This window comes from Schistocerca americana, chromosome 2, assembly GCF_021461395.2.
Source record: "Schistocerca americana isolate TAMUIC-IGC-003095 chromosome 2, iqSchAmer2.1, whole genome shotgun sequence".
In the NCBI taxonomy this organism is placed as follows: Eukaryota; Metazoa; Arthropoda; class Insecta; order Orthoptera; family Acrididae; genus Schistocerca; species Schistocerca americana.
The window spans coordinates 634,759,157-634,786,449 of NC_060120.1; the positions used below are offsets into that span (position 1 = coordinate 634,759,157).

The following is a 27,293-nucleotide window of genomic DNA, read 5'->3' on the forward strand; positions in this document are numbered from 1 at the left end:
TTCATCGTCATCGTCTTCACCGTCGCCTTCACCATCGCCCTCACCATCTCCGGAGCCGCCTCCCGCACCGGGACCTGCCACTCCCCACCACATTCCAGTCGCTCCCGTCCCCCACACCTCCTCCGCCGGCGTCAAGCGCCCCAGTGGCACCCCTGCCTCCTCTACTCCCAAAAAGGCTCCGCCTCATCCCCCTTCCCCCACCCATGATGCCATGGATATGTCCCCACCTGTCTCTGCCCCCTCCTCCTCCTCCTCTACCCCCTCCTCCTATCGCTACCACCACTCCTGTCCTGATCCCCCCCCCCTTCTTGAAGCCCGAAACCTCACCCCCTCTGCCCCGTCCTCCTCCTCCTCCTCTACCCCCTCCTCCTACCGCTACCTCCTCTCCTGTCCTGATCCCTCCCTTCTTGAAGCCTGGAACCTCACCCTCTTCCTTCGCCAGAATTTTCCTGGTGCCCCTATCTCCCTCCTCACTCCTCGCCATGATTCAGTGCTCATCTCCTCCCCCAACCCTACCCTCCACACAGACCTCCTTTCCCACATCCCTGTCACCCGTTTTGGCCCTAATGCCTCCCTCACCCCTGCTCCTTCCCCGCCTCTCTCCCACCAACCCCAACCCCCACCGCCATGATCACTCGGCTAAGTCCAACGATCACGGAGAAGGAGGTGTTGGTGGAGCTTCAGGCACATCCCCATCTGGAGGTTCGTGTGGTTCGTCGCATCCACAACACTGCCAGCCCCACCCGCCTTATGCGGGTCTTTTCTGAGCATGCCCCCTCCATAGACCGTCTCCTGAAGGAGGGTGCCCTCCTTTTTAACCAACGTTATAAAGTTGACCCCTCCCGTTCCCCTCCCGTTCCCCTCCTCAATCCCTCTGCTGCCAAAGGTGCTTGCGGTATAATGCACACCCGACATCTGAGTGCCGTGAAGCCCCCACCTGCCCGCACTGTAGTCAAGCCCACTTTTTGCGGCAGTGCCCCAATCTCCAGTCCCCCCCCCCTCCTGTAATACCTGTAACCTCCCTCATCCTACATACTCCCAAAAATGTAAGGCCCGACCCCCTCCTGCCACTCCTGAACTCACCATTCCTGTCCGCCCTCTGGATGCCCCCACCCCTCCCGGCAATTCCCTTCGCCCGCCCCCTACCGCTGAGGGCATCATTAGATTCCTCACTATCATCCTTCAGAATGTTCATCCTTTTCAGCGCCTGCACACCTCCAACAGATATCCCTCGCCACCCGCTCTGTTTTCCAAATAAAAATGTACGCCACCTACTCCAATAACCAGGCCCATTTCACCTTCTCCTGTCTTGACACCCTCGTTTAAATCCCTGTCATGGCGCGACAGCACCGTATCCTTTTCAACAACATCCGCTCCCTTCCCGCCAACAAGAACCTCTTCCTGCACACCCTTGCCACCCACCGTGTGGATGCCTTCTGCCTCAATGAAACCTTCCTCCAACCCCACCACACTGTCCACACTTCGCCCTACCTCCTCCACCGCTCCGATAATCCCCTCCCGATTGTGCATGGTGGAGTTGCCATTGGTCACCACCACCAGATCCCCATTCGGCTCCAACCTCTCCTTCCTGACCCCACCGAACACCTGATCCTTAGTCTCTTCTTCCCCGGACTTACCGTTACCTGCGCCACCATCTATGTTCGCCCTAACGCCCCTATTCCCTTCGACTTCCTCTCCCACATTGACTGTACCTTCTCCTCCTATGTGATCGCCGCCGACCTCAACATCCATATTCGTTCTGCCGCTCAGCTACGGCGGTGGCATCGGTTCCTCTCCTACCTTCAAGGCGACCTCATCCCCATCCCCCAGCACACCCGTCCCGAATCCAACTCCACTCCCAATGCTATCTTTTCCTCCCCCAACCTCCTTGGCCGCATAATGGTGGATGTCCTGGAGCCTATTGGTAGCGACCATCTTCCTGTCCTCCTCACCATTTCAGACGGTCGTCGCCCCCGCCCCGACCCTCGCAATAACCCTGCCCCTAAGTACGTCCATGACTATTCCCATGCCAACTGGAATGCCTACCGGGATACCCTTTCCGCCCAGGTCGATAGCCACCCCTTCACCTACCGCCACCCTGATGATGTCACCTATGCCGCCTTCTTTCTCCAGCAGACCTTGTCTGAGGCCGTGGAGGCCCACGTCCCTACTGTCGTCGTCCACTCCCACCGTCCTACCTTACCCCCACAGGCCGTCCTCCTCCTCCGTGAATCCCGCCGTGTCTACCATGCCTTCCTCCGCACACATGACCCGGACACAGTACGATGCCACCGGCAACTCCAGCGACACATTCGTAATATGCTCGCGGCTAAGAAACGCCGGGACTGGCGATAGACTTGCACCCGTTTAAATGCTACCCTGCGTATCAACTCGTCCAAGTTCTGGTCAGCCTTCCGTCGCCTTACCGGAACTAAACCCTCCCCCTACTATCCTCTTCTCCATGATGATCACCCCTTCCCTGACTCCCTTAGTAAGGCCAATCACTTTGCCTCCTACCTCTCCAATGTTTTCTCCATCCCCGATGATCCCCAGTTCGATTACTCCCTCTTCCCGGATGTCTGCGATCGAACTGACACCTCTGTCCCTCCCCTCGCACCTGGTTTCCAGTACTTGGACAACATTGCACACATGGAACTCAATGCCCCTATCACTACACAGGATCTCATTGCTACACTCCGCACAAAACTCAACGCCACTCCTGGTCACGATCGTGTCACCTACTGTCACCTTCGTGAAGCTCCTATCTCTTTCCTCTCCACCCTGGCCAGGCTCTACAATGTAGTGCTGTCCACCGGTTACTACCCCGACCTGTGGAAAACCTCCCATATCCTGACGTTCCTTAAACCTGGCAAACTGCCGTCTGCCATCTCCTCCTACCATCCCATCAGCCTTACCTCGGTCTTCAGCAAGGTCCTGGAATGTATCCTCTCCCTCTCCCACCCCCCCTCCTCCTCTCTTGGCAGGTCCCCAGACTCGTACACAGTTCGTGAACATTCGCGCGCCGGAGATCAACGCCTCGTGTTCTGTGTGTGCCGTCGTTTTGTGCTTAAGTGGTTCAGTGTTATTCGTTTTGTGCACCTACGTTCACGTGTGACAATTTTCGTTTCTGTCTGTGTCCAAGTGTCTGAACAATTTTATCTTGGACTCTACGCCCGTGAACGGCACCTTGTATTTTAAAAAGTGTTTGTCTCCGTTTATACGTATTTCCACCATCTTTTTTCTCTAATTGTCTTCATTGTATCTTTGTGTTTCTCTGAGGTCAAAGAGCGGCGTAGTATGCTGCTGCAAGCCTGCCTGTATACAGGTTTCGAAATGACAATAAAGAAAACAAAATAAAACCTAGTCCAGCCAGTCTGGTACTCGCTCTGGATTTCGTTTCATCTCGGCGGTACTGCGTTCTGGTCGTCGCTCGTTGTTGACATTTGCCTGGCTCTGGTTCCGAGTGGATTTACGTTTGGTATTTGGTGTTGTTGTTTCCACAAGTCTCCGTTGTTTATCTCTTCCTTGTTGTGTCGCTCATAGTCGGTCGTGGTCGGCTGTTGTCAGTTGTCGTTGGTCTGTCGTCCGACTCGTCCTGTGTTTACCTGGTGGTGCATGCTCCACCGCTGCCGGCTTCCCTGCCTGGCGGCCCCGCTCTGCAGCCCAAGGCGTTCCCGCTGTTGGTTGTGGTTACAACACTTTGTCTCTGTGTATTTTTGTAAACATTTGGTCCGTATTACCTCTGGTAGGACCTTTATCTGTTCTATGCATATTTGGAAACAACCCGTGAGAACCATCCTTTGCAAAAGTTCTGTATGAGTCTTGAATTAATTCACGTGAAACAATACAGAATCTGAGAAATCTCGGGTACCTCGGACGTCACGGAAATGTTGAAGAATCTGACATGACGAGCTCTTGAAGTAAATTGATGGAGGCGGCTCTTGAAGATACGTGCAAATTATTCTGGTAAAGCCAATTTCTAGACTTTCAAGGAGCCCCGACGTACCGTTCAAGTAGAGCTTGTGAAGACAATATTGGACTATTTGCAGGTCGCTCAGTGGTATTCAAACAGTCATTCCTCCTGCACTCCTTACGCAGCTGGAACTGGAAGGAAATCCTCTTTGCAGCTACGGTGTTATTTAATTTTTAGTTCATTCTAGCAAAGCTGGATGGTCATGAACGGTAACTGTTCTTTCGGGAACAGATACTACCGTCATATATAATGTCAGTCGAGTTTATTAATGACGAAAGTAATATTCATACTGAATGATACCCACAAACTTCGTTTGGTAAAGTTTACACGATGCTGAGAAACTGAAAGAACAGGCGAAGTGCCGTAGAAGTACTATGTTTCAAAACATCAATGTACATTTGCTCTAGAAAAGACAGTATACACACAGAAACACAACGTTCAATACTTAGAAAGCAGCATATATAACTTTTATTGGCGCATGTCCGTGATCAGCAGCACGTCTTATACTGATTCATAAACACGTGCGGAGGACATTTCCCTAAAACACTCATATAACTGTATAATTATATGAAGGTTTGAGTAAACATATGAGTTTTAGATATGATATACTTGTGAACCGAGGTGTGCTTAACATCTAGATACCTGCATTAACAAGTACACTACTGGCCATTAAAAATGGTACACCAAGAAGAAATGCAGATGATAAACGGGTATTCATTGGACAAATATCTTATACTAAAACTGAGACGTGATTACATTTTCACGCAATTTTGGTGCATAGATCCTGAGAAATCAGTACCCAGAACAACCACCTCTGACCGTAATAACGGCCTTGATACGCCTGGGCATTGAGTCAAACAGAGCTTGGATGGCGTGTGCAGGTACAGATGCCCATGCAGCTTCAACAAGATACCACAGTTCATCAAGAGTAGTGACTGGCGTATTGTGACGAGCCAGTTGCCCGGCCACCATTGACCAGACGTATTCAGTTGGTGAGAGATCTGGAGAACGTGCTTGCCAGGGCAGCAGTCGAACATTTTCTGTATCCAGAAAGGCACCTACAGGACCTGCAACATGCGGTCGTGCATTATCCTGCTGAAATGTAGGGTTTCGAAGGGATCGAATGAAGGGTAGAGCCTTGGGTCGTAACACATCTGAAATGTAACGTCCACTGTTCAAAGTGCCGTCATTGCGAACAAGGGGTGAACGAGACGTGTAACCAATGGCATCCCATACCATCACGCCGGGTGATATGCCAGTATGGCGATGACGAATACACGCTTCCAATGTGCGTTCACCGCGATGTCGCCAAACATGGATGCGACCATCATGATGCTGTAAACAGAACCTGGATTCATCCGAAAAAATGACGTTTTGCCATTCGTGCGCCCAGGTTCGTCGTTGAGTACATCATCACAGGCGCTCCTGCCTGTGATGCAGCGTCAAGGGTAACCGCAGCCATGGTCTCCGATCTGATAGTCCATGCTGCTGCAAACGTCGTCGAACTGTTTGTGCAGATGGTTGTTGTCTTGCAAACGTCCCCATCTGTTGACTCAGGAATCGAGACGTGGCTGCACGATCCGTTACAGCTATGCGGATAAGATGCCTGTCATCTCGACTGCTAGTGATACGAGGCCGTTAGGATCCAGCACGGCGTTCCGTATTACCCTCCTGAACCCACCGATTCCATATTCTGCTAACAGTCATTGGATCTCGACCAACGCGAGCAGCAATGTCGCGATACGATAAACCGCAATCGCGATAGGCTACAATCCGACCTTTATCAAAGTCAAAGTCGGAAACGTGATAGTACGCATTTCTCCTCCTTACACGAGGCATCACAACAACGTTTCACCAGGCAACGCCGGTCAACTGATGTTTGTATATGAGAAATCGGTTGGAAACTTCCCTCATGTCAGCACGTTGCAGGTGTCGCCACCGGCGCCAACCTTGTGTGAATGCTCTGAAAGGTAATCATTTGCATATCACAGCATCTTCTTCCTGTCGGTTAAATTTCGCGTCTGTAGCACATCATCTTCGTGGTGTAGCAATTTTAATGCCCAGTAGTGTACATAATATCCTAAATTAATATGTTCATTAAAATCTTCATATAATTAAATAATTAAATGACTTGTTGGCCTGTGCTGAGAAAGCAGTATACCGTGTACCCCAGGAAGTGTGGTCGATATTCAGGAAAATGACAGAAACGATCGTTCGAAGAAAAAAAAGTCTAGTAAACATGGGCTCTAAAATGCATGGATTCCGTTCCCAGAAGTTTCAGTGATGTTTCCTTCGTGGGAGGACTGGCACGGGGTGCACTCAGTCTCGCGAGGTCAATTAAGGAGCTATTCGATCGATCTGTTGCGGTTCCAAGGACAAGAAACCCGACTCCAACCGGGAGATCGTGTGCTGACCACATGGCAGTCCACACCACATCCAGTGACCCCATTGTCAGAGAATGACACGGTGGTCGCTCGGGCTTGATTGACTCGTTCAGAGCCAGAACGCGGAACTTTACCCTTTTTCACCCTGAAACTTGCAGCAGAAAAAATTTGTTTCACAGTATCGTAGATGGAGAAGGGCTCATGGCTCTTAAGGCATGCATAGTAGGGCTCACGTATACTAGACAGTTTTGCTTCGAATTATGGTTGTTGCCATATCCCTTATATTGCCAATTCTCCCGGGACGTCACGTACATCACGCTGCCGATGATGAGCGTGCAGCCGATGGATATCTTCTGTGCACTTTGGTATAAGGAACCCCGGTCTCCGCCCGACCAGCACAGAGTTACTGCATTTCGTTCGGTTTCTTGCCAGCATTGTAGGTGTATTGCCCAGAAAATTGCGAACAGCAGTTTAAGTATCGACGGTAGGCCTAAACGCTGTGTTTCTTGCTTCCATTCGCTCTCGGTGCCTGCTGTTGACGCAGCTGTATGGACAGGTATACTGACTGAGTTTGCTGACATGCACTTCGTGTATGGATGGGGTCGCTAAATGCAATGGAAAGAGCGGCACAACGACGCTGTGCTGGACGGTTCCCGCAGCGACGGCAGCCACGTCACAGTACAGTGTTTCGTCTGAGGGTCATTACATTATTCCTTGTTGTGCGTTGTGTGGTGTACCTGTTGATTATTGACTCATGTTACAGTAGTGTTTTTTCTGACTTCTTAGTCTTTACTGTAAAGTTTGCTTTGTCTTCGTTTCACTGCAAAAGTTCTATGAGGACTTGATTTTTTTCTTTCCAGACCAAATATCTGAAAACGAAACATGGCTTGGGTTTTACAATACGTATACAAAAAAAATTAGCAAATCCTTGGCCTGAATACAAACATGAATTGATGAAACAATTTTCATTTAATAACCTTTTTTAGCAGTAAGAAAGTCAGCGCTGCTGTAGGAGAAAAATTGAGTTGTTTCTTTATTTTCTTTGAAATTAAGAAAGGAAAAAATCATGCATGAAGTAAAACGTTTTATGTATCGCTTCCTAAACATTGTTTAATGTGTCTGCACGCACACTCGAAACCAAAAAAAACAGAAACGCCGCATCGTCAAGAAATCATCCAAATGAGTCGGAAATCGGTAAATACGATGTCCTTTTACAGACAAACAAATGATTACGATTTCAGAAAAACTGGATGATTTATTCACGAGAAAAAGCTTTACAAACTGAGCAAGTCAATAACATGCTACAGTTTCATTGATTGACGTATAATTGTCTTCAGCGATGAGCCCCTCTTCAAAATGAGCCCGATGACCAGTGAAGACGTATCCGGAAACATGGCTCACAGCGGTGGGATGCCAGCTTGACTGTAGCCAACCAGATGACTCGACATACAGGAGTGATAGTCTGGGGTAACGTTTCATTTCATGGCAGGACCCTTTGGTTGTCTCCCGCGGCGTCCTTACAGCCAAGCGGTACCTCGACGATATTCTATGCCCCGTTGTTTTGCCCTTAATGACGCGCCACCCTGGTCTTCAACGACACAATGCCTGCCCGCACGCGGTGAGAGCTTCTACAGCTTGTCCTCATGCTTACCAAAGGCTGTCTTGGCCAGCAAGGTCGCCAGATCTCTGCCGAACTGAGAACGTTTGGAGCATTATGGGTAGGGCCTTCCAACCATCCTGACATTTTGACGATCTTACGCGCCAATTGGACAGAATCTCTTACGATATCCCTCAGGAGGACAGCCAACAACTCTGTCAATCAATGCCAAGCCGAATAACTGTTTGCTTAAGGTCCAGAGGCAGATCAATACGTTATTGACTTTCTCAGTTTGTGAAGCTCTTTCTCTTGAATAAATCGACCAGTTTTCCTCAAATTTTAATCATTTGTTTGTCTGTACATGCACATCACATCTATCGATTTCCATCCCATTCGGATATTCCTTCGTGGTGCGTCGTTTCTTTTCGTTTTTCCCCTTAGAGTGCTACAGGCGAATGTTGAAAATTAGGTGGAATTATAAAGTAAGGAACGAGGAGGTTCTGCACAGAATCGGAGAGGAACGGAATTTGCGGAAAACGCTGACAAGGAGAACTGACAGGACGATAGGACATACGTTAAGACATCAGGGAATGACTTTCATGGTACTAGAGTGAGCGGTAGAGGGCAAAAACTGTAGAGGACGACAGAGACTGGAATACATCCAGCAAATAATTGAGGACGTAGGTTGCAATTTCTACTCATAGATGAAGAGGCTGGCACAGGAGAAGAATTCTTGGCGGGCCGCACCAAACCAGTCAGAAGACTGATGACCCAAAAAAAAGGACGGCACATATTTTCTAAGAAAAATAATGCCGATATTTTGAAACGTTTAACGTACACTTTTCTTTCAGTTTTTTTTTTCTTTTTTTTCGATTCGCAGCAGCTTACCATGCAAACTTGGTCAATTTATGGATTTTGCTTTGGTCATTAGCAAACTTTATCAATAATAGTTCCTTAATTCTGACACCATATTACGACTTTTTATATCACAGAAAGTATCTCATAACCTCATCTTCATCGTTCGGCACTGGACTAAGCGAAGTGATGTAGCGTTGACGTTTCGTCCAGTTTTCTGATGACGTCGCCCACCACTCGCCCACTGACGTCCAGTGTCAAGCGTACTGAAGATTCGCTCCTACACCGCTGATGTGTGCCCTCAGATGCTAGCTCAATCATTGACACTGCCGGCGTATTCACTGAGCAGCGTCAAGTACGTAGCACTTTCAGTGTGGAGCCCTGTCACAATAAATACACTTTGTTTCTAGTCGATGAGCATAAAACCTGTCATTGGTAAGAAGGCTGCTCATCGCTGCCTCTCACGTAAAATAACGCGCGACGATGCCGGTCGAGGAATGGAAACTCCACTGTCAAACGACTGGGTGACATCGCACAAACCCTTCCAAGTCACTGATGCTGATTTTGCAGTGCTGTTGTACGCCAAAGACGTAGTAAGTACCATAAATAAGCGCCATATTTTACTGTTCACCTGTGCTGTGACTAGAGCCATTCGCCTAGAGCAAATACGCAATGCAACAACGAATCGGTTTTCCTTGGCACAACCAAGTTTTATTAGCAGACACGGTGTTCTACACACCATTTATAGTGGCAATGTCTAAACATTCCAAGCAGCCAACAAAAAGGTAATGGAATTGTGCACGGCCAGCTCTGCTGATAAGGCCCACCAAATCGATAGCTTAGCAATAATTTTTGTGTTCGTGAACTACGATCAAAGAAACAAATTCTCTTCTTCCTGATCACTGTCTTCATTCACGACGATCTCACACCTTGTAAATATAAATACACTATTGCCCAATAAAACTACGACAGCATGCTAATAAATAAAGAAATTTATGTTATTGCGCCTATACATTGTAGCAGGAAGAGAACATGATGAAATTTGTAGGTGTTCGGTGGTATACAGGGTACGAAATTTAGTACAGACAGCTGACACCTCTGGTAGCAACAGAGCTTTTATCCCGGCTGGGCATAACGTCGAAGAGAGCCTGTATGTTACATACAGTTACGTCAATCCACGTTGCTTCCGTTCTACGACAGGCTTCAGTCGTCGTAGTGCCCAGTGAGTTGTGGCGTGCCAGTCTGTCATTCGTCCCACAACCGAATGTTTCAGTCAGTGAGAGATGCTGGGAACATGATCAACGTATTGGCCAAGCCAGTCATCGAACGCCCTCTGTACAGTTGTTGTTTAGAACAGCATGCACATCATGCGGTCGTACGTAATCGTGTTAAAAGATAACATGAGAGAGTCCTCGAAGATAGTGTACACCCACTGACCTTAACACGTCAGGAATGTAACTACTGGTGTTCAAACTACCGGTCATGTGAACCAGCAGTGTATACCCAATGACAGGTCATATCATCACACCAGGTGCTGGGCGCGTATAACGATGACAAATGCAACCTGGCTACATTCGTCCTACTCGGAACCATGACACGCGTATACTCTCATGGTGACTCTATTCGAAGGAGTCCGCAGCAATGGTCGTTGCGCAATCAGTGCTCCACACGTCGTCGCACCCTCTGTGTTGATACTTGTCTTGCTGCAAGCAGGCTCATTTCCTGACTCAAGGTACTTGACGAGGCTGTACGATCCTGCACGGACGTGTGAGGCCATTGAGTCTGGCTCTCTTGAAGCCATCGATTCTGTGGGGAATACTGCAGTTATTACGGTAAGAAGGCTGCTCATCGCTGCCTCTCACGCACGACGATGCCGGTCGAGGAATGGGAACTCCACTGTCAAACGACTGGGTGACATCGCACAAACCCTTCCAAGGCACTGATGCTGATTTTGCGGTGCTGTTGTATGCCAAAGACGTAGTAAGTACCACAAATAAGTGCCATATTTTACTGTTCACCTGTGCTGTGACTAGAGCCGTTCGCCTAGAGCAAATACGCAACGCAACAACGAATCGATTTTCCTTGGCACAACCAAGTTTTATTAGCAGACACGGTGTTCTACACACCATTTACAGTGGCTATGTCTAAACATTCCAAGCAGCCAACAAAAAGGTAATGGAATTGTGCACGGCCAGCTCTGCTGATAAGACCCACCAATATCTCGCACAGCAAGGCATAACGTGGAAGTTTATAGCTCCGCGTATAGGCAGGTGAGATGGAAGCAGGGAGAGACTGGGTTCAACTAAAAGCTATCCGGACGCTCGGCAGCACGGGTGAGAAACAGCTACAGGCTGTGCCCACAACTCGAAGCCAACAACCCAATATGAAGACGAAGTGCTGCCCTCACCCCACCATCACCATATTTCCTCGTTAGGAACAGACTCATGACATTACCAAGAGGACCACATCCACCAGTTCTAACAGATCTGACGAGCGAATTTAGACTCTGTTAGAAAACAGCTTAGGATTTCTGGTAGTACCGGAGCGAAGAGTATACTATGCTGTTCCACTATTTCCACCAAGTCAAACGCGCAAATGGAACGTCGACGACGACCCAAGTCGGTAATATGCAAATGTAAAATTAAACAGAAATGACACAAGCGGAAAACCATCCAGCAAACAATTAAGGCGTTTCAAATTTTATAGGCTTGAATGTCAGTATCAATATAGCCAGCAAAATAGCAAACTGCAAATCTGTTAGTCAAATGCTTAAAAAATAAGAAACGCTATACGGTAAGAAATCAGATTTAACTAGTGTAGGTCTGCAGAGAAATTTCATTAGTTATAAATACGATACTCGTAAGTCAGCGCTTAAAAATTCTATGCAGATTCAAGAATAGTGGGAGATATAGCCGTAGATGGTGAAGATGTTAAAGACAGCTGAATTCGTAGCGAGTTCTCGGAATGTTACCACCAACATTTCATCACTTCCGTACTTCACGGGATAACGTAGCAGTATCCGATAAAATTCTCGACACACTATTTCAACGTTTGCGTCTGAAAGAAGATAGCTTAAATGAGACAGAACCGTCAGACTTTTCCCAAAATGCTTTCATTTCAGAACAATATAAACACTTTGTCAAAGCAAGTCAGCAGGAAAAGTCTACAGTTCAATGTCTCAAATGCGACAAATACAGGCATGCAAAGAAACATTGCAGAAATAAATACTGAGACAAATATTCAGCATATTGTAGAGACAATTATTCACTCCATGGCAAAATGACCATTTTGTTTGCAGTTGTTGCGTGAACCCAAGTCAGTGACGTCGTCCTTCTACAATAAGCAGTTGTCACAGCCGGTAGAAGACGCCTGATTAGGCCTGTCCAGCTGGTCACATCCATAGAGGTAGACCACGTTGTGGAGGATGTGGGGGAATGTTATACGGCGTCTCTGATGTGTATCTGTATGTCTGCTTTTGTCCCTAAAGGCACTATGTAACTTCCATGACCTGTAAGTTCTCCGTAATTACTGTAGAGTTACATTAAATTACTTTCTAATTGCCCCACAGATTCCACAGTCGCGACAATTATTCACTCCATGGCAAAATGACCATTTTGTTTGCAGTTGTTGCGTGAACCCAAGTCAGTGACGTCGTCCTTCTACAATAAGCAGTTGTCACAGCCGGTAGAAGACGCCTGATTAGGCCTGTCCAGCTGGTCACATCCATAGAGGTAGACCACGTTGTGGAGGATGTGGAGGAATGTTATACGGCGTCTCTGATGTGTATCTGTATGTCTGCTTTTGTCCCTAAAGGCACTATGTAACTTCCATGACCTGTAAGTTCTCCGTAATTACTGTAGAGTTACATTAAATTACTTTCTAATTGCCCCACAGATTCCACAGTCGCATTTCGACTAGTGCTTTTCGTTTGAAACCTTTCGATTCTTTGCTGTCGGGCTATTCGTTAGTGTCATTTCGGTCTAATGTTAAATCTGGACATTCCGGAAAAATGACGCTTTTGATTGCAGTTGTTACATGAATAATTGACTCTTCAATATGCTAAATATTTGGCTCATGATTTATTCCTTTCTTTGGAGGCCCGTTTTTTCCTCGTTTGAAACACTGAACTGTAAACTTTTCCTGCTGACTTATTTTGACAAGGTGTTTATATTCTTACGAGATGAAAACATTTTGGGATATGTTACGTTGTTCTGTCTCGTTTATTTCCAGACGCAAATGTTCAGATAATGTGTCGAGAATTTTGTCGGAAGCTGCTACATTATCCCACGCAATACGGAAGTGATGAAGTTTTGGCAGTAACATTCCAAGAATGCGCGACATAATCCAACTCTTTTTCATAACTTCACCTTCTGTCGCTAAATTTTTCGCGTATTCTTGAATATGCATAGAGATCTGCAAAACTTCACTCGTTGAATCTGATTTCTTGCTATTTAGCGTTTCTAATTTTTTAAGCACTTGAGGAACAGATTTGCAGTTGGCTATTTTCCTGGCTGTATTGCTGCTTACACTCGAACCTATAAAATTTGGGCCTCATGATCTTTCTCAATCCAGTTTGTCCTCCTGTCAGGTTAACTTCCTGTCCGGTTGCTAATGAATACAACTTTTCGACTTTAATGCCAAGCCCAATCCAGATCACCAAGAGAAGTAATTGCCTTTTCCGTAATGATCCTCTATCAAAAGTTCCAGTTGTCACTTAATAAAAACCACTGATAGTAGACAAATTTACAATCTGTGAAAGCACGTAACTGACTTTTCAGACTGTCTTTTGACTGACGATCAACAAAATGATTTTGCGACTTTCATTCACTGCAACTAACTTGCCGGTTGACGCTACTTCCTACTATTTGCTGATATGCAACACCCCTCTGACTTGGTGTACTCCTTTATAATACCTGACGAATAGTTACGTAACAAGTTTTCTACTTGCGTGTATCTGAACCCACGACCTCTTGATAAATTTTTGTTTTAAAGGTAAGTAACTATTTTGCTATTCTTACAGGAGTACACTTCAGGGTCACTTAAAATACGCTTGCACAAGAAAGAACAGACAACTGACTTAGCAAAGAGTAATTGTTACATAAAGCATTATTAGAAAATACATGGAACGTATACAACAGCACCTTGCATAACATATAATAACAAGACACAGAAAAATAGTTAACTCTCAATAAAACATCGTTGAGGAAATGTTCACCGATAAAGAAAAGGGTAAGTTGGTATTCATACCACGAATCCCAATTATTTCAACTACCGGTAACTTATAATACAGCCTTGAAAGACTCCAGTAAAATTGGTGTACAGCATGACTCGCAATAAAACACAACAGCAGGATATATTGCAATACGACAGAATGAATTTAAAAGAATCGTATTTCTCGCACAGACAAATATACGTAGCGTGTTCGTGTTTGGATAACCACAAAACGTATTCGTCTTTGCAACCGAAGTATAGTTTATATGAATATAGATCATTTTGAGGGTTTCGTGGGCATTTGTTGACGTATTACCTATTGACATTTGTCTCGGGGTCTTCCGCGTTTATTGATTTTTCTGACTTGGGCCAAGCTAGCTATTCGTGCTAGCGAAACTTCAGAAAAATCATTAAACAGACGTGTCTCGATACCGAGACAAAAATTGCCAATACTTCTATAAGTTGGATGCTATACAAATGCAATTATTAATTTCACATATTCTTCCATTTTAGAAATCAAAAAGAAGAGAAGACAAACGAAGCAGGTCTTTCTCAGCTGACCCAGTCAATTGTTACAAGTTACACATGAAAGATGTTACTCACATTTACAGCTGCCCGCTGATGAATAGCTTCATAGATTCTTTCTTGATATCGTTGCAAGTCTTGAACGTCAATCATGAGTCCATCCGTTTCTCGATTGATATCCTGATGTTTTACAGATCTTCCATAAGTAATTATGATTCTAATCACATTGAAGTTAATAATATGCAAGCTGTACATGAAATAAATTTCTTACTTGGAGTTTAGCATTTTTCAGACGTGAAGGCCAGACTCTACTCGCAAGTATGTTATCAAGTTTAGGAAAATAAGCTTCTTCAATAGGTTTATCCCAGTGAAGTAGTCTTTCTACTCTTCCCATGTTGTTGCTCAGTCGTTCAAAATCATATCTGCAAAGTAAAAATATCAGCTAAATACGTCTTCAGTCATAACAAATTAGATATAAGTTACTTCAAGTTGAGTTATGACCTACTGTACTTCTACCTCCTTAAAGCATTTAATTATATCATGTGAGTAAAAGATTGTTATTTTTATTATCCTCATCTATCTCTACACACTGACGGATTAGGCTTCAGCTTAGGGTACCAGTATTTGGAAGGAGCCAAATGTATAGTGACAATGCAGAATGTTTCAACATATTGAGATTTTTCGTCTATTCACTTTTTTGCAATTTTGATTCCTCACCATTGCATTACCCTTGCCGCAATGTATGTTGCAGCCATTTGCAGCCCCCTTGGCTGTGATGCTTCCTATTCAAATATTCCGGGGTTCCTGTGCGGGCTATCCCTATGATGATTAATAAATTTTGTTCCGCTCTCCAATAAAAACAATACACTTAAGATAACTCCATCTTTAAAACATAAGGAAGGGAAAATACATTTTCTGAATCCACCATTCCCTCTCCCTTCACCTTATAACTACCCTGCCATGTATTCTTCTTCTGTCGACAAATGTGAAATTTATGCAGTCGAGGTAGTTATTTCTCTGCAAAGTAACATCCGAACATTTCATTAACAATTTAGAAGTAATATTAACAATTTTTTGCGTTGTAAGGCACGTAACAAAATAAGTTCAAGAACATGCTGGTACATAAAGCAGAAGAGCGTAAACAGAACTTATGAGATTTAAAAATTCAGCTGTTGTACTGAGGCTAAATAACATCTTACACAACAAAGCACAAATTCATAATACAGTGCAGTCTAATTTTTATTATTTGTAATTTAAGTTGGCTCTTTGTAGTATTTTTACGGAATTTGATGTGAGTGAAAAATTGAAAGTATCAATGTTTATTCAATGTTGTTATATATACATACATTATTAATTTTTAAAGGTTGTTAGTTCTCGTTACAGAAATGTCTTGTGTTTACTTTAAGTGTTGTTGTTCGTGCCGTGTGGTTTTAAGGTATTCTTCCAGCATCGTAGTACTTTCGTGGTGCTTCAAATAAATGTTTCGTTTTAAAACTGCATTTTATATTTTATGAAACTGGTACCAGACTTGCGCGGTTACTAAAGTTTTCATGAAGTGTGACAGTTGAACCCGATAGCTCGACGTTATCGACGTACAAAAGGTGACACAGTTGTCGACGAAAACGACAATTTGTAAAACTCACTGGCGAACAAAATTGGGGAACCGGGTGAATCACAGCGAGATCTCTTTTAAAGTGCGACGAAATCTGACGTCGTAAATGGTAAGCTGATCAAGGCAAAAGAAAGTGAGCAAAATTACTAAACAGATCTTGCGAAATGGACCACGGCAAGGATACGGCTAATTCTACTTTACTTTGTGTTGGAGAATGCAAGACTGCGGGGCAGATTTGGGATAAGCTGCATTAGATACAAATTCCATGAAATTGTGTTGGAAGCAGCTGGTGGTATATATGGCCATCTAGCCAAATTTGATGGAAGTACGAGCTCAACTTACTTTGTTAGCCAAGTCGACCGGCTGGGCTGAACTTTGTGTACCGTTTTTGAAAACTTTCCCCAATGACTTCGATTACATTTATGTTACATGGCACGATATACCTGCTGTAGAGAAAACGTGGCGTAAGATACAAAAACGGTGTTTAAATTATGAGCTGGGAATAACAGATCATTGATGAAGTGTTGGTATAGGTGTCGAAAATGAAGATCAACAAACAGTGACAAAGGCGCAATCTAATTTAATCTGAAGAATATATATCAAAAACACCTCATTATAAAAAGAATAAAGAAAGGAGGTCACTTAAGGAAAAGTATGAAACAGGTCATTTGTTTTAAATGCAAGAAAAAGGGATGTCGATGAAATGAGTGTACTGGCTTAGACAAAAAGAAAAAGACTGTCATCTTGCCAACTAGTGCACATCAGTGAGAAGTTCAAGAAACTGCAGCCACACAGACACTTCAAAAATTAAGGAGATGTTTTAATGATGAGACGCAACAATTTTTCCGTGAATGTACACAAACTGGGCTGTGATGAGTGGTACACTGACGATGGTGCGACACATCACATAGCAAATCAGCGTGTTGGTACACTTGATATGAAACATCCGAAACTCAAAGGAAGATGGATAGTGCCAAAAATGGTGTAAAAACTAAATCATATGGTATAGGTCGAACTGATATACAAATAATCATTGGACAGAAAGAACAGAGCAATATTTTGAAGACTTTTGAGTTTGCGCAGATGTATTGGGAAGCCTACTTTCTGCTAAGAAAGTTGCCCAAAAAGGAATAAATCAAATAAAAGAAAAAATGGCAAAATTCTAATTTTTTAAACAATACTCAGATGCATATGCTACATACAAGGACGAAAATGACCGTTATCATTTGGCTGTGAAGCCTGTTCATGAAAAAAAAGTCTTGTGTTATTCCTGAAACTGATGACATCTTACAGAGATGAAACGATAAAATGTGCCATAAAAATAGGCACTATGTGCACCAGTTTTTGAAGGATCATAGTTAGAGACAACGTTTGGTAGTTGCCTTTGAGAGGGGTGCATGTATGATAGACATCATAAGCTAGCGTTTGGCGACAGACTAAACCTGCAGAATAAGTTTCTCTAGATATTTTGGACTAATGGAATAAATAACTTGCGGGATCATCGATACTTTGCTGATTTTGAGGATAATTTTTCCAGTTCCAGAATAATGTAGCTTTTGCAACACAAAGATGAAATGAAACAAAACCTACCACCGTTCATTACCATGATAAAAACTCAAGATGATGTTACTGTGGAAGAATTATGTACAGACTATTTTAAGGAATTCTATAAAAAGACGTACATAAGTTTGCTGATTCAACTGGACTAAAACATTCTATTACTGCACCACATACTCCTCAACAGCAGAGTGATAAAATAGATTTCATGTTCTTGGCTCTTCTCTGCTGAATACCTACTAAAAGCGTTTTGGGATGAGGCAATTTTGGCTGCGACATACACTTTGAGTCTAACAGGCCCCACGAAAATTAAAGGTAAAACTCCAATTGAGAAAGTTTTGAAGAAAGAAAGTGGTTTTAATAATTTAGCGATATTTGGAACACAGTGCTACACTTCGATTCCTACGCAGTAGAAGTTTGATGCTAAATCTTCAAAACGATATCTGGATGGTTATGAGCACTGTTGATACAGTAGTTCTTTTCCTGAAAAAATCTGTGTGTGTGTGTGTTTGTGTGGGCGCGCGCGCGTTCGCAGAGATGTAAAGTTCAACAGAAACAATTACAGCAACCACTTACTCAAGAAACTAAAATGGGTTGTTGATGTGGGATGTAGATGAAAAAAAAGCGGTTACAGAAAGTGAACGTGAAATGTTATTGAAGAGGATAGCCAACGGGATTGTATGGACCAAGATGTAGCTATAAGTGTTGAACAGATTGTCAGCCACTTGTATGACACTGAGGGACAAGTAGAGAATAGCTTGGAAACAAGAAATGAAGATAGAGGAAGCCACAACTTACCTGAATGGCGAAATTTGAAGAAACAGTCCCCTCACTATGAAGATTCAGCGCAGCATCCAAGGTGTTTCTTTGTAAGAAACCAAAGAATTATAAAGAAGCAGTGTAGTCAGAAAATTCTGAAGAGTGAAGAAAGCGCTGGAGGAAGAAATGAATGCTCCTGAAGACAATTAAAATGTGGAAACTATTTTACAAAACTAAAACAAATAAAAAGACTGAAAATCGATGTGTTTTTGCTACAAAACTAAATGCAAATAATGAAGTGGTTCGACATAAGACTCGATTTGTGACAAAAGGATATACACAAGATTTTGGAATATATTGTGTTGACACATTTAGCCCTGTAGCACGATCTGAGACGATGAGAGCCTTGCTCAATGTTGCAATTCAACATGATTGGTATATAAGTCAATTTGGTGTGAGGACAGCATTTCTCAATTGTATTTTGAAGGAAGAAATCTACATGTATCAACCAAAGGGCTTGGCACAGAACCTACACATAAGTTGCTGAAGAGTCTGTATGCCTTAAAGCAAGCCTCAAAATGCTGGTATGTAAGTCTTGTTAAATTTCTTACTGAATGTGAATCATGGGAGAGCTATTCAGACCCATGTATATTCTATGGTGAAAACATGATACTGCAGCTTTAAGCTGATGATGGATTGGGTATGGGCTCTATTGATGCAGCAAGTAAATTTATTTAACAATTGGGTAAACGTTTCCGGAGTAGAAAAGGTCGATTACTTTCTGGGCTTACAAGTCAACAAATTCGATAATTTTTCCCACATAAATCACTATGAATATGTGAAGAGAAATATGGTATGATGGATGCAAAACAGTTATCTTTACCATTTACACACGGATGGATACTGAAGGACATGAAGTTTGAGAAGAATGAATACTGTAATATTGAATCTTATAGTGAGGCTGATCATGGCGAGGACCCAGGCACCAGACCAACAACTACAAGTGGCATTTCACTCAAGTTTCTTAAAGACACGGTTATGTGGGAAAGTAAATTACAGTTCTCTCTTCAATGGAGGCGGTATGTGCTGCAAGTGGAGCTTTCAGATCACATATGTGGTTCGAAAATTACAGATGATCAAGGAACTTGCTAATATTGTGTCTACTTCATCGTATATATAAAACTTTGCGGGATTCAGTATTGTTATATATATACGCATTGATCACCTTTGGGGGTTGACAGTTGTCGTTATAGAAACTTCTTGAATTCGCTTCAGAGTGGTGTTGCTTGTGCTTTGATGGTTTTGACGTATTCTACCAATACAGCCGTACTATTGTGGTGTTTTAAATAAATGTTTCATTTTAAAAAGGCATTTGATGTTTTCTCATCAAAAATTATCAGGAACAATAAGAAAGTATGGAAAAGTATCAGCAACAATAAGAAAGTGCTGCCAGCTGGATTTTATCATACATGTGTTAACATCATTCATGTTGGTTCTTGTGACATTGTAAGATGGCAGGGTAATATTTACCACCTAAAATGTTCATCTCCTAGTTAGGTCCATTCTATTATTAGTTAACCCGATTCGTTTGTTTTGTCACAAGTCACACTTTGAACTCAGTTAGGTAATTTGTTTAGTACGAGGTGCAATAAGAACAGGCATGGTTTGCATAAAAAAGGTACTAACAATTCCTGCCTCATTAGCAAGCAGATAAATACGTAGTATTTTGGTAGTAAAGTGGAACTGAAGTGAAAACGCAGAAGTGTGACAGAGAAATCCATTTAGTGGACCATAAGAGAGCAACCCTCGCTGCAGGAAGGCCAACTAGTGGACACAAAATACAGCGTCACGTGTCTTCACTAAACAGTAAAATTACATGACACAGCTGTGGACAGTGCGTGTGCTTCACATGCTAAGCCCCTAGCCCCATTGTGCTTTTAACGCAAGAAGGGAATCTCGAACGCTGGTTGGACAGGAAGAAACCAGCATACACAGAAGTTTGTTTTGGATATTCTTATTGGTCGAGTAAGTGACGATGCATTGTGTAAAAAGCACGCCCATTGGCCGGTACCAGTCGCGGAAAGAACCGGAGCTGCTGTACGGTGGGGAAATTAGCGACAATGTAGACAATTATGTAGGGATAGTTGAGGCCACTGTCTCTGTCTGGAGATGGTGTGCTTCACACGGAGCACTTAATGCTCTGTGGTGATACTGAGAGAGATATTTTTCAGTGAACACTTTGTTGATTCGCGTGCTGGATTTCTCGTTTGTTCATACCGGAGGACACGAGAAGAGCTGTTACAGTCAACATCCTTCTGAGAATTTTTGAGGGCAACATCGTGCACATCATCCAGCCTTGACGAGTGTACAAAGCCATTTGTCTTAGCTTCGGAAGTTTTAGACTGTTAAATTCAGTCAGACGCCAGCATAGTTTTTTTTTGTCAAATTAACAGGTACGAGAGGCGACACACGCAACAGCCGACTGCCGCTGAGGTTATCACTGCATTCTGCAAAAGGTAAATGACCCATGGCTCAGCCGTTAAATGATGTCAACAGCATGCTTTGACAGCAGGTCTGCATTAGATTGGGTAATTATTCGCATCCCCTCGTGTCCATGACAGCCAGATAATTCATGTGTGATCTTTTAAATTTGAGGAAGTGATCTGTCAGACACAAATTATTGCCCAGCTACAGTAGTTTACTTTATATTGCAAGAGTATACAGTTTTGGTTTTGATAGCAACATCTTTTGAAGTACTTTTAGTAGATTTTCGGCATTAAGTTGCTAGTGGCCCTAATCAATATTTTCCTCGTGTTTATTTTCTGCGGGATCTTCTTAGTTTATATAGAATTTTCCTAAGATTACTGTTTCCACATCTTGAACTCAAATGTGTATGGTAATTCTTGTAATAAATTCTTTCGTGCAAGTAGTAGACTGTTGTTTGTCCCAAAGTAGAGTTCCCCCCCTTTACTCAATGACATATTTTAGGTGCACCGACGGCAGCTATTCTTCGGATGTCTAACAGCGTGTCTGGGACCTGCACATCTGGCAGGGCCTGGGTTCGCCGGCTTAAGATTTAATTTTCCTTCTCAGAGCATTCCTTAAGCGCTAAGTGGTGGAGTAGATCACACCAAACCAGTATCGGCTTGTTAGAACTTTAGCAGAAAAACAGTTTAGTTTGTATGAGATTCGTATAAATTATTTTTGTGTCTAGACTGAAAGTACACCTTTTTAGTTCCAAGTGAATAGCGGTGACGGGCGAAATAGTTTTGAGATTTCACAGCAAATAGCTCTGAATACACTTGCTACCAATAAATATCCATTATATGTTGCGTCTTTCCACAAACTGATAATGGACTTATATGTCAATCTGATGACTGTGCATGATGTAAGCTCACTTTGCGAAGATTATACCAATATTTTCTTGGGGAAAAAGGAGGGGCAGATGGCCTCCACTGCCCCTTGCCGACGTGTAAACTGCAGTGTTGTCAAAATCGTGTGGATGTAATCCACTTCCTACGTCTAAAACCGTCCTCATTCATAAGAGACTAAAAGCGTAGGGGGAATTCACCTGGAGGAGAATGAGAGCAACATTCGAATATGATCCAGTCTTTGCCAGTCAGTCAAAATCAGCTTTACAAATGTTGTATATGTGTCTAAATGAAATTATGTAAGAATATGAATCTGTACTTTCACGCAGTACAGCGGAGGACCAGTCAACATTATCATTATTGCTTCTTCGCATCTCATATTTTTAAAAGTTTGTTAATATTCTGTTGTTCTGCGTTTTGCAATTAAATGAAGCAAATTATTACAGGACAATTAATAACATATTGTAAATTGGGGTTACATTGCTGCTATGGGAGTTACTTTGCTCCAGAAATGAAAAAAGTTTCAACACCCTCTGGATGGAAAGTCTTTAACTAAAATTAAAAGCTTTCTGCTTTAAATCATAGATGGCATCACAGTCTTCCTTCCAGTACTTTCTGGATCTGCCTTTTGTGCTTAGTTGTTGAGTGGAAGCCATTGAGTTGAAGTGTTATTTATTAAACTGAAATTTGCCTTTGAAAAGTTGTCTCTACAGAACCGTTTTTTATTACTGAAAGGATAAGTATACGACCATTTGATGTAGAATTTAACCAAAATTTACATTGCCTGATAAAGCGGTTGTGTTGGTTTTCCTCTAATTCAAAAATAAATAATTAAGTTTACACTTTCAACAATTTCGGGCCTACTTTGCATCACTCAAAAAATGGAGCAAAAACGAAGATCAGGAGAATGCTTTTGCATCATATATAGAAATGATGAGCGATTATGGCTTCCCCTTAAATGCTGCTGATCTATGTTATGTAGTAAAATCTCATCTGGATAGAACGGGGCCTAATGTCAAAGCATTTTCCAACAATATATCAGGGAAAGATTGGACAACAGGTTTCCTTCAACCACATCCTCAAATGACTGAAAGATCTACACCAATATCAAATGCAGTAGGGCAGCTATTGATGAAACTGTGTTGCATAAATACATTGAAAATCTGTCCAGTGTAACTAGAGATGCAACACCATCACATATCTGGAATCTAGATGAGACAAATCTCGCTGACGATCCAGGTAAAAGCAGAGTTATCTGTCACTGAGGTGCAAAATACCCAGAAAGAATTTGTAACTTTTCTAAATATAGTTGCTACATTCTGATGTGTGGCAGGCAGCATGGGAACGTTTACCACCCTATGTCATCTACAAGTCTGGGCAGCTGTGGGACACATGAATGGCGGGAGGTCCAAAAGGATGCAAGTATAATCATTCTAGTTCAGTTTGTGCACTGACCTACAGTGACTGGCATAAGACCATACTGCTTCCCAAACTGAAGAAACTGGAAGGAAAAAAGGTTGTCATTGCTGAAAATCTCTCTACATATTTGGACGTCCAGTTTTTTCTGACATGTAAAGAAAATGACATTCATTTCATGTGTCGATTCATCTCACTCAACCTTTAGATGTTGCCTTTTTCCATCCCATGAAAGCTGCATGGCAGCGGGTACCGTATGAAAGAGTGGATGCAATCCCTTGAAGGAATGATGTGTGCTGTTCTTCCTAAACACCAGATCCTGATCTGCTGAAAAGGGCTCTTGATGTGATGCAGCCAAACGTAAAAAGTAACCTTGAAAGTGGCTTTAGGAAGTGTGGGACAATTCTTTGTAATGTTGACCCATTGCTTGAGCGCATCAGGCACAGAAAGGTACAACAAGATGATCTGGATAATTCATTTCTGCTCACTCTTCAAAGGAACAAAACTCTCAACATTCCGGGGGATAAAGATCACATGAAAAGAAGAAAGATTCCAGTCTCACCTGAAAAAATTGTCTCTCATGCAACTAGTACCAGTAGTAGAATGGTGGAGAATGTGGGTGGTGCAGCAGAAACCGCTTCACAGACACCTAGACGCCAACCAGGAAAACGTAAAACAAAGCAAATTTGGCATTCTGAGAGAAATGACGATCACTATACACAAGACTCTTTTGACAAAGAATCCTGGGGGTCTTACAGGAACAAATGTCTTCTGGAAGCAGAGCACAAAAAAGAAGAGGAAAACTTACAGAACTCTGAAGGACCACAAATGAAACCGGTAAACAGAGAAGTTGGTGCCTTTTTTGATCTTTCATTATGAGTATCTGTATCCAGGTGTTATTCAAAACTTTAATCAGACTGGGGCAACAAAAAGTGCTATGACTAAGTCAAAAATCATGGAAATGTCCATCAAAACCAAATGAACTCTTTTATGAATGGAAAGATATTGTAGGGGGCATAGATCCACCACACATGGTGAATAGAAGGTGTTTTTTTTCCATATTCCTGAACTGAGTGGTGTTGAGTGACATGGCTGAATTGTGTGGTAGTTAGGTTGTGGTATCTAGAGTATATAAACACGTTGTAATTTTGGTGAATATGGTATATCCAAAAAAATCTAATATTTACTTCTTTATAAGAATAATTTTGCAATTTTGAAAAATAAGTACTGTATTTTTATGTGTGGACTTTTTCTGTTTGATAAATGTTAAAACTGAACTTTACTATGTGTCTAACGTTGCTCCACACAATTTTTCGACTAGAATTAAAACTTATTTTGAAAGTGGAGAAATGTAACCCGCCCATATGGGAAACTTTGCCTCTCTTTTAAAAATTGTGTAACTCATTATAAAATGAAAATCCAAAGACCTCTTCACTCAGACATTATTCCTTTGTGCTTTAGTTAGCTGCTTGGAAATTATCAAACTTGTTTCTTAGCTTTAACTTAGGTATTTTCAAGCATCGGTACAAAGTGTCTTAAATATTGGACCAAAGTAGCCTCGCTATACAGTAACATAACTGTCGTGTTTGCGTCTGAATATCGTACACATTATTCTAACTAACTTCGAGTATTTTTTGTTGGAGCGTAACTGTTTCTTTTTTTTCGGAGGGAGGGGGATGAGGGAATGCCAAATATATTACACGCTTAGGGCAACAAAAAACCTGAATATAGCTTTGATTCTACAATTATAAATGTAACTTTCTTAGGGCATCACAGTTTGCAGCCTCTACAGAGTGGTGAGTAGGGCGTGGATTTTGGCATACGTTTATTTATCTCATATGTGTTAGTGGCACAACGTTAATGTTATCTTAAAGAAGCAACACTGTTTTTCTTTGATTAGTGTTGTCTTTCATTCTTTACATGCTTTGGCTTTTTCTGTTTATTATGTGTGTGTATCGTTGTCCGCCATTATTCGTAAGCTGTCACACATTACATTACAATAAACACTGTACAGCAAAGATTATTTCCGTGCTTCATTTACTGCGCCCGATCGTAGGTTATGGGCCCAGGTGCATAAGTTTGTTTTTCAGTGTAGTGACAGAGATTTGTTTGGTTGTGTCCTGCACAACAGTGTAATTTGACGTTACCGGCGTAGTGTTGGCGTGGGGCAATGGAACAACCTACGCATCTGTTTCCGTGTATAAAGTTTTCTGGAGGGGACAACTGGGCGACGTGGAAATTCCAAATGGAAGTGTTATTCAGAGGAAAAGGCCTTTTAAATATTGTCACGACATCTTTATTAAGCCACCACAAGAGAAAGAGGCTGAGGTAAAAACATGGCTGGAAAAGGACGCAAAAGCACAGGAAGTTATTGTGACGCGGACGGTAGTAGCACCACTCACTCATCTAATTTCGTGTATGACGTCAGCCGGCATGTGGACGAAACTGAAGACTACGAAAAACAGTCCGCATTGAGTATTCAACACTTCTAAAAAAAATTTTCTCGTTCCAGTTTCGTGATGACTCGGTGCTTACAGTTATGTTGAAAAAAGAAGAAATCAACACGAAATTGAAGCAAGTGGGTTAATCACTTATATATCAAATGATAATAACAAAAGCGTTAATGTCATTGTCAGAGCGATATAAACTTTTCCGTTCAGCAGGGAGTCTGTCCCCTTTGATAAGCAAATGCTTACTGAGACAACTTCAAGACTGCTCATTGAAGAAGAGAGAAATAATCAGTTCAGTCAGCGGGAGGTAGCTTTGGCCAGTGTAAGCAGGCAGCAAAAATTTACCTGTTATGCTTGTGGTAAGAAGGGCCATGATGCAAAGGATTGTAAAAGTAAAGCGAAGAGAGAAACGATAAGGTGCAATTATTGTAAGAAACGAGATCATCTGATGTCACATTATAGGCTTTTGAAATCGAAGGAAGGCAGACAGGCTCAGAATGTAAATACCTTTATGTGATAAATCAAGGAGTTGACCTAGAAGATTATTGGATCATGGATACAGGTGCTAGCGAGCATATGTGCTATAAGAGAGAAATGTTTACGAAACTGGATAGCGTGAAAAGCTGAATGAAAGTTACTGTGTGTGATGGTAAACTTCTTGATGTGATTGGACTTGGAACTGGGGAACTGTGTGCATGGAACTGAGTTAAATTTATCAAAATAGTACTTAGTGGAGTGCTTTTTGTGCCTGAACTGAAGTTCAGTCTGCTTTCTGTAGGAATTGTGCTAGACAAAGGCTTGTGTTTAGTGTCAAACATGGAACAACGTAAAGTTCGTGCATTATCCAAACGTATCAACAAAATGTATCGCTTGTTGTTTTCACTAAACGAAACACAGTCAGAACTGTATCTGGTTACTTTGATATGTGCGGGTAAAACACACACTATCATTGACAGTAATGACACTAGTGAACTTTCATCAGTCCATATCGATAGTGGCCTCGTCAGTTTGTCTAAATGTGTTGAAAACTTTAGTGTCGGGCATGAAAAAATGTGCCAGCACAGCATCACACATGTGAAAGAGTTTTTGTCACGTAATGGACCTTGACGGCTTTGTCACTTGTGAAAAATGTTTGGCAGGTAAATAACATCTCTCGTCTTTTCCTGTTAGTTCGTCAAGAGCTAATGCCCCATTTTAACTGATTCATGCAGATATCTGTGGACCCATGGAGATGCATTCACTTGGAAGAGCAAGATATTTTTTGCTTTTGAAGGATGACTAGTCTTGTAATCGCAAAGTATTCTTTGTGAAACAGAAGAATGAAGCTAAAGGCTTCATTAGGAATTTTAGTGCAAAAACTGAGACAGAATCTGGTCTGAAAATTAACGTTCTAAGGAGGGATAATGGACGCGTTTATGAATACTGACTTAGGTGCATTTTTTAGTGAGAATTGCGTAACCCATCAAAGAAGCGTTGTTTACACACCCCAGAAAAATGGAAGAGCTGAAAGTAAGTGCACAGCTTGGTTGAAGCTGCTCGTTCAGTGGTTTCAGGAATGCCCAAACATTTCTGGGCCGCAGCAT

The 27,293-nt window shown here is 42.6% G+C and overlaps 1 protein-coding gene across 1 annotated transcript in view; it reads right to left on the minus strand.

Annotated features, from left to right (window-relative positions):
- Nucleotides 1-27,293, minus strand: part of LOC124595848 (phenoloxidase 1-like) — a 190,248-nt gene that overhangs the window by 62,420 nt on the left and 100,535 nt on the right. The window contains exons 7-8 of the mRNA XM_047134754.1: nt 14,817-14,967; nt 14,624-14,725 (exon numbers count right to left, since the gene is read on the minus strand). Of these exons, the coding sequence (XP_046990710.1) occupies nt 14,624-14,725; nt 14,817-14,967 (253 nt within the window). The remainder of the gene's footprint in view (nt 1-14,623; nt 14,726-14,816; nt 14,968-27,293) is intronic.